Genomic DNA, 12404 nt, shown 5'->3' with positions numbered 1-12404 from the left:
CTGTAATGGCTTCACTGCTAAAACCTTGTCCTCTTCTTAAATAACTTGAACGACACAATATGTGACATTTAAGGTAACTTTCTGTTCCTCTTAAGTTCAAATTCAAACGTTTTTGTTGTGCCCACCACCACTATGAAGAAAGAATCTGAAAGCTGTTTTAAGACAGACGTGATAAATTACTAACCCGTCCTTTAAACTCGAAAAACTAAAATCATTGTCTGTATTTAAATATTCAAAATGACTTAACTTGTTTCATTTAGCCTTCTAAATATAATCTTAAATATAATAATATAATGCGTAAATATAACACTTTATACACTGTGAAATACTTTAGGCAGAAACACCTAATAATAAATACTGATAATAAATAAATAAATACCTAATAATAAATACTGAGCATGGCTCCTGTCCCCTCCACCACCTTGCCTGTGAAGCCGGTGTGAAACACAGCCTGAAAGCATACGTGTTGCCGCCCTCCCCTCTCTCCCGTACTACCGGAACCGGATTGTCGGTGAGGACGTGGCGTGGCGGAAAACCCGGAGAAAGGAGCACATACAGAAGCTGCCTGCGCAAACTCACTGACACGACAGCGGCTGTGCTCTTCCACGTGGACCCTGTCATTGACCAAAACACTCCGGTCTCCGTGGCAGCCGGGGAGCGCGCTTGTCGCCGCCGTTGCGCAGTGCAGACCCGGAGGCACGAGCAGGGCGGTGCGGGGCAGAGGTGCTCTCCAGATGTGAACCTATAAACGCTAACCTGCCGGAATTGAATCTCGTTGCTGTCCACACAACCACTATGCAGACAGGTAGGTCATGAAATTTAGAGCAGCGGTGGTTACCAGCTGAAGCTGTATGTGAGGTTACTGAGGACTATGTGCGTGTTTCTTCTGTTCACATAAATATTTTATCTACATGTTAATACATGCGGAGCTGGCAAATTTAGGCTACTCTTTCATGTTACAACTAATCCTCTTCATTTCTCTTTGTTTCAACACAAGCCTGTAGTTGAAAGAAGAAAGACAACATTAGAAACCATTACTGTGTATATAATGCATGTGTGTGTCTGCTGTAATCATGCTGCAGTGAGTTATTAGAGTCATGTGTGAGCCTCAGTGTTTCAGCATTACTTTAGTAATGTGGCTGTTTTATTATTCTGCGCAGCCTAATGCGGATGAATCAGTTCATTTGGACCAAAGCAAAGTAATTTAATTCACACATCTGACATCGGCATGTCTGAATAGATTGGAGACACATGGATAGATTCACTGACCCTGGCTGTGTGGATAAGCTGTGCTGAGGTATAAATAGATGTAAAGGTCTTAATTGATTTGAACCATAATGAGCCATATGCTCCACCATTTGTGTAACGGGAGTGCTGCACTCCTACGGTACATTTATACAATCAATGGGTTGTGTTTACATGCTGTAGGTGGTTTATTTAGATTGATTATTTGACACAGCTAATGATAATATTGACCACTGTGTTATGAATACATGTATTTGGCAGATTCCTTGAAGCAGGAGGGAATGTGAAAACTGATAATATTTAATGTTCAATTATTTCTTGTTTTGTTGTCGTCCAACTGTAAAAATTATCGAAAGAAACATTAATTCAGATACAAACTCTGTGGTGCAAAAGACCTGTTATGTATATTTAGTTGCATGTTTTGATACTTCAGTCAGTTTTGTAGTAAACATGTTGACTGTTGTGTGACCGTACAGATGTGACATGAGGCTAAAACACTGTGTGCTTGCAGGTGTGTTCATGGAGTCTCACCTGAGCGGGTTAGTCCTGTGTTTCCTGTCTCTGTTCCTTCTCATAAGCGTGTCCCTGGCTGCACCAGGCCAACCTGGGTCACAAAGGTAACCTCACTTCTCTACTCCCTGGTTCACTCTGTTTCCTTATCACACATACCAAAGCATAAACGCTTTCTTTCTTTTGAGTAAATATGCTGCAAGATTTGCTTTTTTTTCACATAAGTAATTAATTTCCATAATAAACATCCCCAAGGCATGCAGTATCAGAATGGTTAATATTCATAACAATGGATGTTTGAAGCAGCCCTTTTTAAAACATGTCAAATGAAGTATGTTTCATGTAAGAAGGACAAAGATCTGTTGTCAGCATTGCTGCAAAAGAATAATACACTTTCTTTCACCAACCAATTCTTTTGTGGTTTGTTGTTATAGAAAAGAAATAATAAGAAATGAAATCAAATAAAAATAAAAGAAGATAATTGAGGATTCGGGTCACTCGTATTTTCTTATTCTCATGTCATGTCATGTTCTTTTATGTTTTTGCATGTCTGATTGGAAATAATGGAAAATTGAAATGTTTTATGTTTATTTCGTTAATTCCACAGAGAGGCTTCAGATGTTCATTCCCCTTCCTCAGCGTTAGCCAATCCCTTTGGCTCTGGAGAGGAAGACCGAAGGTGAGTGACACATCGACAACATGCAGTTGCATAGCCAACTTATTTTAATCAGTAAATTTGTTCTTAATTGCTTTTTGAATTAATTGAGAAGGAATGATAACATTGTCTGGGCAGGAAGTTCTTTATACTCAGAGGATAGTAAAGTATATATCCCATAGAAAACAAATATGAACTGTTATGCATTGTTTTGCCAAAGAATGACTTAGTAGTAATCACTAAAATGAGAAACACAATATACCTACCTTTACCTCCCAATGTCTTCAAGCTACAGTGTGTTTTAGTGGAGTAAGCAGCTATTGTTTGGTCACTCTGTGGACTTTGGTTGCTGTGTCGTCTTAATGATGTGGCCTGCGCTGTATACTGATAAGATTACATGTACAATGACACTGCTTTATGGTGCAACAATTAAATATTTTTCCTTAAAGGAGACAGTGGAAACATAGATTACTCTCACACATATCACAGTGGTTTAACATTGATATATATCAGCTCTAATTAGTTACTTTGCAGTAGTGCGTACGTGATGTGTCACAGGTTTCATTTATTCAGGGAACAAAATGAGGGACATAAACAGTTTGTGGACTGAGAGGCAGTAATGTGTGTTGTTGCTGACGATGCGGCTGCAGCTTCTTTTCACTGGCTGATTGATGTGTAATATACTCTATCACACTGTTAGCTTAAGTCTACTCAGTATATGTTTGTTAGCATAAAGTACATAAGAAGCATGAATGCAGGATTGCAGCTGATAGGATCAACATCTTTCTTAATTCACATTAGCCTGTGTGCAGTCTGAATGGATACAAAAAGCAAATGTAACATTTTTCACCTGTAAGTTTTGCAGTGTTTTTGTTGCCATGGATGTAAAAACAATTAAGCAAACTGAGAAAATAAGCAAATACATGAATAACCTTCCTTTGAACCTGATACTGTTTGATGAGGTGGCACCTCCTCCTGGTATGTTGAGTTGCATGTTGGAGTTATTCTAAGTAGCTAGAATATCCTGCCCTCTTGTGGCTAAATATTATACAGAATCACAGCTGTACCTACAGAACAAGTCAGCATGTTTATTATACAAAAATAGCAAAGGCAGATTAAAAAAAATGTCATGTGAGATAGTTTAATCCAGAACTTTAATCCTATTGGCTCTTAATGTTTTACTGATGGATTGACATGTACTCTGTTGCTGTGTACACCACAGGTTGCTGCAGAGCTTCATACAATCCACTCTGAAAGATGGTGAAGGAGATCAGAGACCAGAGATCAGCACTTGGGAACAAGGTAGACATCTCCACTGACTGCTGTAACACTAACACTTATATAAGTTTTAATGCAGTGCTCTCCCTTCGATCATCATTACATTTCATGTTCATGATACAAACAACTGTTAACTATTGTACTGAACAATGTCTCGAGTTCAAGTCATTTTTTGTCACCTTGGCTTTTTGAATTTTTTTAAAGCTGTGCAATAAAAATAAATGTATCAGCTGTGACAAGACTGTTTACTGTAGGGCAGGTTGTATGCTGTGCATCATCTGCAGTTACACCACAGCTGTATTTTAAAAAATTATTTTGTGTTAAACACGTCATTCTTCTCCTTCTTTGTCAGAGGTATTCTTCCTGTTTCGTCTTTATGACTATGACCGCAGTGGGTTTTTGGATGGCTTGGAGATGATGAAGCTACTTTTTGACTACAACTCCCATCATACACCTGGAGCACAAGCCAATGAGCTGGTAAGGCGGAGTGGCTGTAGGAGTGTGTGTGTGTGTGTGCTGTGGGTTATCTGACATTGTATTTGTGTCTACATGTACATATCTAATACCTGCTTTTTGGTCTATTTATCTGTGTGTGTGTGTGTGTGTGTGTGTGTGTTCACGTTGTTTTGTGGTTTCAGGTGGTGTCCATGGTGGATTTCTTACTCCAGACTCAGGATCTAAACCAGGATGGCCTTTTGGCCCCATCAGAGCTGCTCTCTCCACCATTACCTCACAAACAGGTACTGCACATGTACACACACACACAAGTCACACACACACACACAGTTTCTCTCTCAATCCTTTCGTATCACCTTTAAGCCATGTCAGACGGGCAAAATACAGCGAACTGTTGTATTCAGACTATAAAAAATATTATGTAGTGTGGTCAGGCAGTATCAACATTATGATTATATGCTGATGAGAAATCTGTGACAGTATTAAGATTTTTTTTCATGTGTGCTGGTACATTATGTAAGAAGTATTACAAACACAATGGGCCTCATGCAAGAACCACTTGTAATAACAGATTAGCTCTCAAGAGGTATGTACAAGTGATTTAAGAAAATTTGTGGCATTTGTCAATCAAAGATTTTATTATTTCTATTGGCATATTTTTGCACGGCAATTTATACAATTCAGTAGTTGCTCAGAAACTCCTCTCACTCCAACACTGTAACATCACCTACTTACTGTAGGCTGTAATATTCTACCATCACGCACCGCTTTGCTCTGCTGATTTCTGAAAGCAAGATGTGAAGAAAAAATTCTTTGGGTACATTTTTATGGATGAAATTTACCCACAAACAGAACGAACATGGAGCCTTATATAGACAGTTCAGTGGTGTTGATCATGCTAATTATCAAATCTCAGGAACATGCACCTCCTCATGAATAAGTGACACTCATCAAGCTGAAACGAGCAAATTACAACAAGATCGGGCAGTTATGAGAGTTTATTGAATCCGACTTGAAGCACTTGTACAAGTAAACCTCGCAGAAAAAAAGTTTTTGGATAAGAATACTAAAATGGCTGAATGTCCAGGATGTAACAGTAATTAGAATTGGATATAAAAATTAAAGATACACTTTTGTGGCATTAAATACATGTAAGAGTATGTGATGATATGCAAAATCAACCAGCACCTTTCACTTTTATTTCATTGTAACAGGACACATGATAGGATTATTTTTTCTGTTTTACCACCAATTAACATCTAGATTGAGGTGGTTTTATATTTTTAGTTAGTATTTATTTCTGATTAACTGAGCTGTTCCTAGTTTTAATCTCTTACTTCATACTTTCTACCACTAAGGACTCCGGCAACAACAATTCACCTCATCAGGAGCAGGATGTGATGTTGGAGGAGAAGCACAGTATTGATCAGGAGAACACAGGAGCAGCGGAGCATAAAGAGGAGCCTCATGAAAAAAATCTGCCTCAAGAGGAAATAAAGATAGAAGAAGAGGAACCTGTAAAGCAAGTAGATGAACACAATGGACAAGAAGTCCCAGCAGCAGAACAGGACCAGGACCAGGACCACGTAGTCCCTGTACATCAGGGGCAGCCAGAGATATGAACACACATCCTGCAGAAGACTGAGGACACTCTGACCTGAGAGGACTTTTTAATCTGCATCCCCACAAATGGTCTTTCTCTGAATCTGATTTCTGAGATTCTACCATCCATTTCATTTGACCGTTAAACATGTAGATGGTTGATAAATGAAAAGATGAATCTATGACCGCTACCGATTGGTTTTAATTATTAATGCAAAGACTTCTACAATTGGAAAAGGAGGAAGTCTTGAAATGCAATAATTTCCCTTTTAGTAAAACTGAAGCCATCATTAATGGAGATGATTACTTTTGAGCAGTTTTCCTTCCCAAAGCAAACAAGATGTTTATCATCTGATTTAAAATCATTTGAAAATTGTAAGATGTGCTTAATGTTGACTGTTTTATTTGCTCCAATTGTATTTATTTCCCTTATTCTATTCAAACCTGAGAAGATGATTTTTTAAGGATGTTGTGTTTTTTTATGGAGAGACATTGTTTGCACTGTCACCGGCCTGCTTTCTGTATCATTGCATCCAGTATTGTTTTACTGGATTGTGCAGTGAGAGTCTACCTGTGTCCTTCGTGTCCACCTCCTCAACTGTCAGTAGACATGTACACTGTGAGTGTCCCACTTTTAGTTAAGGGTTTAAATCCAGTTATTGCACCAGGACTGCATCTGGCCTGTTATGTAGTTAAACTGGTCATTTTTACAGTTTAGCCATTGGAATAAATTACAGTCTTCCTTGAGAATTTACTCAACCTACACAATGATTTAATTCATTTACTGAATAATATCATCTTATTCAGATTTTTTAAAAATCTTTTAATATTATGCTGTACTGTCCATGTCTCAATTCGTTTTGACACATGTGTATGTTCCAATAAGCATCATATTTGAATGGGCCTGAATGGGTTTCTCCTGCTTCATGAGTTATAGCCGTCAGTCTTTATACTTCAGGCTCTAAAATGTTGATCTTTACAATTAAGGACATAGAGGCCATGTTCAAATATCATTATATGTAATGTTTGACTATTAAAAGTCATTTTTGTTTAGCATTTTTTTTTAAAACAAACAAACAAACAAACATTTATGCATTTATACAGCTGGAGAAAATAAAGCAAACATTTCTTGGCCTTTCATTCAGTCTCCTGTCTCAAGATTTGTTGGAATTAAAATTCAATTAAATTAAGTTTAAAAGACACAAACAAAAGTACACTCAAATATACTCAAATACTTTTACATTTGCTTTATAAAATGCAAACTGAATAAATGCAAATCATCATAGGATGGGTTCACAATTTTTCAAGTCTGTCTTGCACTTAAAGAGGTTTTCCTCGCTGTAATCGTTCCTCCTGTTCATACCGGCTTCAAATGTGCTTTCAATGTAAGTGATAGGGGCCAAAATCCACAGTGTGTCCACACCGTAAAATTCTGTAAAAATGCATTTTAAAGTGCTGCAGTGGAAGTATAGTAACAAAGGGAGGCTTCTGAAGCTTCATATCACCTTCAGATAAACTTTTAAATATATTTTTGCACAGAAGGAGGAATGTGGATTTTGGCCCCCATCACTTACATTGCAGGTGCATTATGAAAGGATCTTCTAATGGTCAGTATGAACAGGAGGAATGATTACAGCAAGAAAAACATGTTTCAATGTTCATTTGGGATTCTGACTGTTGTTTTAGGACAGACTGTAAAAAAATGTGAACCTGTCCTTTAACATTTGTTATCAACTAGACGCCTTTCTGACAAAAGACTGTTGCTAGGCAACGCAATACAACTGGACCAGAAGCATGGCGGCCAACAAGCAAAGTGCAGGTTTGTACGACTTAACGTTATTATTGCTATTATTTTGTTAAAATTTAAACAGAAGAAAGTGAAAGTGTTAACTAGTTTATAAGAGCACAAAGCGCCAAAATTTCTCCCTCAGAAATGAAAATTATTTGAAAGATATGACAGTTGTTGGTAAAGTATGTAAGCTAACGCTAGCTTACTGACTGTTGGCTCTGCTGCTGATCACCTGTCTCTTCTGTCTGGCAGAGGTCACAGTGTCAGAAGTCCACAAGAAGATCCGAGCAGCTTTTGAAGCGTTTGACTATGAGTCTAATAACACAGTGGATGTCCGGTGAGCTCCTACACTGTACAGACGATGATGGTTCACATCATCTCCTCCCAGCCTGATTGTTGTTGTGATGGATAAACAAACAAAATCTCCCTATAAAACCTGTAACTCTTTTATTTTACACACTGGTTAAAAAGATGTTAGACATATTGAACAAAACATATTTAATGGTAAGCTAGGTGCACTCCTGACCAGATGCACTTAGTTAAGATATTCTCAATATATTGATTAACTTCTACATTTAGACCTGATCCTGTCAAGTCTGAATATGTTTTGTTAATTAACATAATCCATAGTATCTCCCCCATGTGGTGGGTGGGTTTGAATAACCTAATCTCACGCCATTAAGGGCAGTCTGTGTTGTATGTATAGAATCAATTATATAGAGTAACACATTAAATACAGTAAATATGTAGTTTTTGTGTAAAGCTACACCTATTTCATCCTGTAGTTTTTAAATGCCTCCCTGCTGCCCCCAGCTTATGTATACCATTTGGAAGAAGGACAACTATAACACATCTGGTTTGCCATTTAAAGGAGCAGTTAACAATTTTTCAAGTTTGTCTTAAAACAACAGTCAAGTGCCCAAATGAACACTGAAACATGTCTTTCTTGCCATAATCATTCCTCCTGTTCATACTGACCATTTGAAGATCTCTTCATAAAGCACTCACAATGTAAGTGATGGGGGCCAAAATCCACATTCCTCCTTCTGTGCAAAAATATATTTAAAAGTTTATCTAAAGTTAATGTGAAGCTTCAGCTGTCCAAATGAGTCAAATCAAGTAAATATCTCTCAATATTACAGTCTTTTTAGTGCTAAAGTCCCTCTTTTTGTTACTATACTTCCACTGCAGCTCAACAGGGAAACACAAAGAGGGAATTTGATGCTAAAAAGACTGTAAATGTGGCAGATATGCACTTTATATGACTAACTCAGACTGCTGAAGCCGCTTCAGATCAACTTTTAAATGCATTTTTGCACAATATGACTGTGTGGACACACTGTGGATTTTGGCCCCATCACTTACATTGAAAGCACATTTGAAGGGGATCTTTTAATAGTCAGTATGAACAGGAGGAATGATTTAGTGTTCATATGGGCACCTCACTGTTGTTTTAAGACAAACTTGAAAATTTGTGAACCTATATTTTAAATAGGGTGAGGAGGCAGCTCACATTGGCAGCGATTAAGCAAAAAGTTGGTTGTTTGACATAAGATGAGAACAAATGCTGAACAGTGGCCAGTAAGCTTGGGCAGAGATAGGTGAGGAAAACATGATTAATGTATCTCTCATGGAGACTGCTACAATAAAATGAGTCTTTACACACGTAGGTAAATAGTGTGTGTAGTGTAACATGACACTTTCAACTGCAGCTTTTCTGTTGATTTCCTGTAATGTGTTTGTTTACCAGTGAGATCGGGACCATCATCTATTCCCTGGGTTGCTTCCCCAGTCAGGCAGACCTACATGACTTTATAGCAGAGGTCAGAACAGTGTTTACTTATATTTTGGATGAATAAAACAAGCAATCAAACATATCATCTGAGGCTTTCTTTATTTTCATATATATATAAAAGTTCATATATATGTTATACTACTGTATCTACTATGCCTGGAGAAGTAATGTCATCACATTAAAATGTGCCACCATATTAAAATGCCACTTCTATTTTTTAATATTGCACTTAGTCTTAAAGATGTTCTTAACATCTATAGCAACTTAAGGTGACATTATAATCAGTCAGTTTTCTTAGAAAACTCAGAGTTTGTTGTTAAAGGGTCAAAACCAGCAGCCTTGTCCTGTTTAACCAGGTGGAGGAGGACCACACAGGATACATCCATTTGGACAAGTTCCTTCCAGCCATGACCAAAGTGCTGTTGGACCACAAGTAGGACCCTTTTATTATTATCTGTATCCTTGACTGATGACAGCTGTGTTGTTTTACTTGAAAAAAATTTTTCTGTGCTTAAAATTGCTAAATGGACATTACAATGTGTACTCCATTATGCACAGTTTTGGCTTTAGGTTGCCCACCTCTGGAAATATTCCTACAGTTCAGTCCAATGAATAGAGGCTTCATTTCCTGGGATCAAGCTTTACTTTTTATAGTTACAGTGATATAGACTACCGGTAAAGATGCCATAACAGCCAGGGCGAGTGCTGTAATAAGCCATAGTTTGGGCTTGGAAATTACTAACAAAGGCTTTACTATCTTTTTTATTTTATTATTTTATTTTTTAACTGCCATGTGATTGCTGTAAAATCAGTTTTACTTTCATCACAGTGTTAACTGTATTTAGTATATCATGTCGGTACTGCTTGGGGGGTACCCTCCTACTACAAGTTAGTGTGTGTGTGTGTGTTAGGTTCACTCCCATCCCTGAGGACATTCTGCTTCAGGCCTTTGAGGTGAGACCAGCATCTGTTCTTCTGTATAGTTGTAGTTTAAAGAGGTTAGCGAGCAGTCAGGGTCTCACAGTTTTAGATCCTGTCTACCTCCCTTTTCAGTGGGCAAAACCAGTGACTGCACAGCACCTTACCAGTCATTTTCCATTGGAGACAAAATGTTGAATTTCAATTTAATAAGTTAGCTAAGAACATCTGGTAGCATTAGTGCTAGCAAGTAAACAGTAATGTACAAGATTTCATACAGTAAATGTATCTGTAGACGTTAGAGCAATATACTGTCAGCAGAGTGAATCTCACATCACAGTGTTGGTTACTGGTGTTTTTTAAAACATAAAGGCAGTTAAAGCTCCGCTGTGTTGTCAGGTACTGGACAAAGAAAAGAAGGGATACCTGGAGCTAGAGGAGCTGGCAAAGTACATGACATTGGAAGGTAAAGCAAAAGCTCTCCATCTTTACACTGTGAGGTAAAACAAAGATTAGATTGTGTGGTGAAAAGTAGCAGATTATCTCATAGATTTGGTTTGGTGCGTCTAACATTCCTCTTACTTCCATAAATAACCTGTAATGTATGTACTGTTTTTAACCGTGCGTGTGTTGTGATTGTTTATGTTTGTCTTTAAACCAGGTGAGCCCTTCACTCAGGAGGAGATGGACGAGATGCTGACAGCACTCGCTGACAATGAAAAGAACCAAATTCATTACAGAGACTTAATCAGCCAGCTGACCATAGACACCGGCATGTAGGCAGTGTTACCATGTTTGTTTCTGTTCATAAATGATCAAATCCACAGGTCTGTGTATGTTCAGGGTTTGTGTTCACATCTGTAGTGTACGTATTTCTGATACTGTTTGATAAATAAATGTACATAACTCAATCCTGACTGTTTTCAGAATTACATACACATTACATACAGAATTCAGAAAGAAAACTTTTTGGTGGTATTGGCACATTTGGGCAAGGTTGTCAATGAAGGAGCAACACCCCTAATATGTATTTAATTAGAGATAGATAAATCAAATAATTTTGGTATAACATAGTTTTTATAGTTATAGATAATTCTCTACGTCTAAGCTCTCTTACCTCATTACCAAGCTTGACATGGCAGAGATGTAACTGTAAATATGTAAATATATATCAAGTCAGAAGGCAAATATCACCATTAATCAGGTTTGCTAGCTGAAGCAACGCACGTTTTGGTTGTAAATTCAGGCTCATTCCAGCTTGTGTGCGGTCTACTCCTTTAATTTATGACTGATAGAGCATCTCTGTGGAGCAGCGGATGAGATTTATACCACACATATTGTGATCATTGCCCCTCTCTGTCTCTCTGTTTTCTGTCACCTCTCATCTGTCTATTATCAAATAAAGCATATACTGTGATGATGTGGCCTGCCTTCACCTGCACCCAGGGTTACCTAGCGGGGTGATGACAGGACTCAACCATTGTTTTTTTTTTGTTTTTTTGTTTATCAATTTCTGACACTCTCCACATGTACTGAAATGCGTTTGTGCAAGAGAGAGAGTTTGCTGCTGCTCCAAACCCCAAATACTCATGCTTGCTCCCTCTGATGATTCAGAACCTGGGTTCAGACGTGAGGCTGAGGCTTCATGCTGGTCTTAAAATACCTCCTTACTAGCTCTGCAGTACGAGAGCTGTATGGAATGTTACAGGTACGTTATTACATCGGACATGTTCATTTTGAATCCTGTGTACTATTGATATGACAAAGGAAAACCCAGCAGATCAGACCCTTTCTGATGTCACCTGTTAATCTGCTTTAGTTATGTTTAGGGTTCTTTGTTGAGCATATGAGAACATTGTCAAAGAGCAAGACTGTGTTAAGTAAAGCTAAACTTCTTATAAGTCTTAGGGCTAATTTCTTACCCAAAACTGTAAGCATAATATCAAATATAAGGTTTTCAGGGTCTGCAATATTATTTGCTCCTGCAAACACAGCAGATATAGAGTATAGCAGTAATTAAACCAAGGTCTTTGTGTAATTTAAAAGGTTTAGGACACAATCCCTCTAGTGCAGTAGTCTCAATAAGGTAAGAGGAATCTGGAGATTAAAATAGATTTTTTCTGTAACAACACTATTATATCTGGGCCCACTGGTAG

At 37.9% G+C, this 12404-nt stretch overlaps 2 protein-coding genes across 2 annotated transcripts; both read left to right on the top strand.

The window, feature by feature from the left end:
* The first annotated feature begins 524 nt into the window (after positions 1 to 524).
* cgref1 (cell growth regulator with EF-hand domain 1) lies at positions 525 to 6850 on the top strand. Its single transcript, XM_042405970.1, has 7 exons — positions 525 to 805; positions 1757 to 1862; positions 2363 to 2434; positions 3633 to 3712; positions 4041 to 4165; positions 4327 to 4428; positions 5503 to 6850. The coding sequence occupies exons 1-7, from the start codon at positions 796 to 798 to the stop codon at positions 5764 to 5766; spliced, it is 759 nt and encodes a 252-aa protein (XP_042261904.1). The 5' UTR covers positions 525 to 795; the 3' UTR covers positions 5767 to 6850.
* A 616-nt stretch (positions 6851 to 7466) lies between these two features.
* efcab2 (EF-hand calcium binding domain 2) lies at positions 7467 to 11159 on the top strand. Its single transcript, XM_042405979.1, has 7 exons — positions 7467 to 7565; positions 7788 to 7872; positions 9286 to 9358; positions 9687 to 9763; positions 10242 to 10284; positions 10648 to 10714; positions 10910 to 11159. Exons 1-7 carry the CDS (start codon positions 7541 to 7543, stop codon positions 11026 to 11028), a joined length of 489 nt encoding a protein of 162 aa, XP_042261913.1. The 5' UTR covers positions 7467 to 7540; the 3' UTR covers positions 11029 to 11159.
* Positions 11160 to 12404: the final 1245 nt, after the last annotated feature.

The sequence above is a fragment of the Thunnus maccoyii genome, chromosome 1 (genome assembly GCF_910596095.1).
Source record: "Thunnus maccoyii chromosome 1, fThuMac1.1, whole genome shotgun sequence".
Taxonomy (NCBI): domain Eukaryota; kingdom Metazoa; phylum Chordata; class Actinopteri; order Scombriformes; family Scombridae; genus Thunnus; species Thunnus maccoyii.
This window is presented reverse-complemented; position numbering and strand designations above follow the sequence as displayed.

Excerpts from the sequence above, each read along its gene's own strand:
- efcab2 (XM_042405979.1), top strand. The coding sequence starts at position 7,541 with ATGGCGGCCAACAAGCAAAGTGCAG. Across the intron at positions 9,359-9,686 it reads TACATGACTTTATAGCAGAG|GTGGAGGAGGACCACACAGG; the intron begins GTCAGAACAGTG and ends CTGTTTAACCAG. Across the intron at positions 9,764-10,241 it reads AAAGTGCTGTTGGACCACAA|GTTCACTCCCATCCCTGAGG; the intron begins GTAGGACCCTTT and ends TGTGTGTGTTAG.
- cgref1 (XM_042405970.1), top strand. Across the intron at positions 2,435-3,632 it reads TCTGGAGAGGAAGACCGAAG|GTTGCTGCAGAGCTTCATAC; the intron begins GTGAGTGACACA and ends TGTACACCACAG. Across the intron at positions 4,429-5,502 it reads CACCATTACCTCACAAACAG|GACTCCGGCAACAACAATTC; the intron begins GTACTGCACATG and ends TCTACCACTAAG.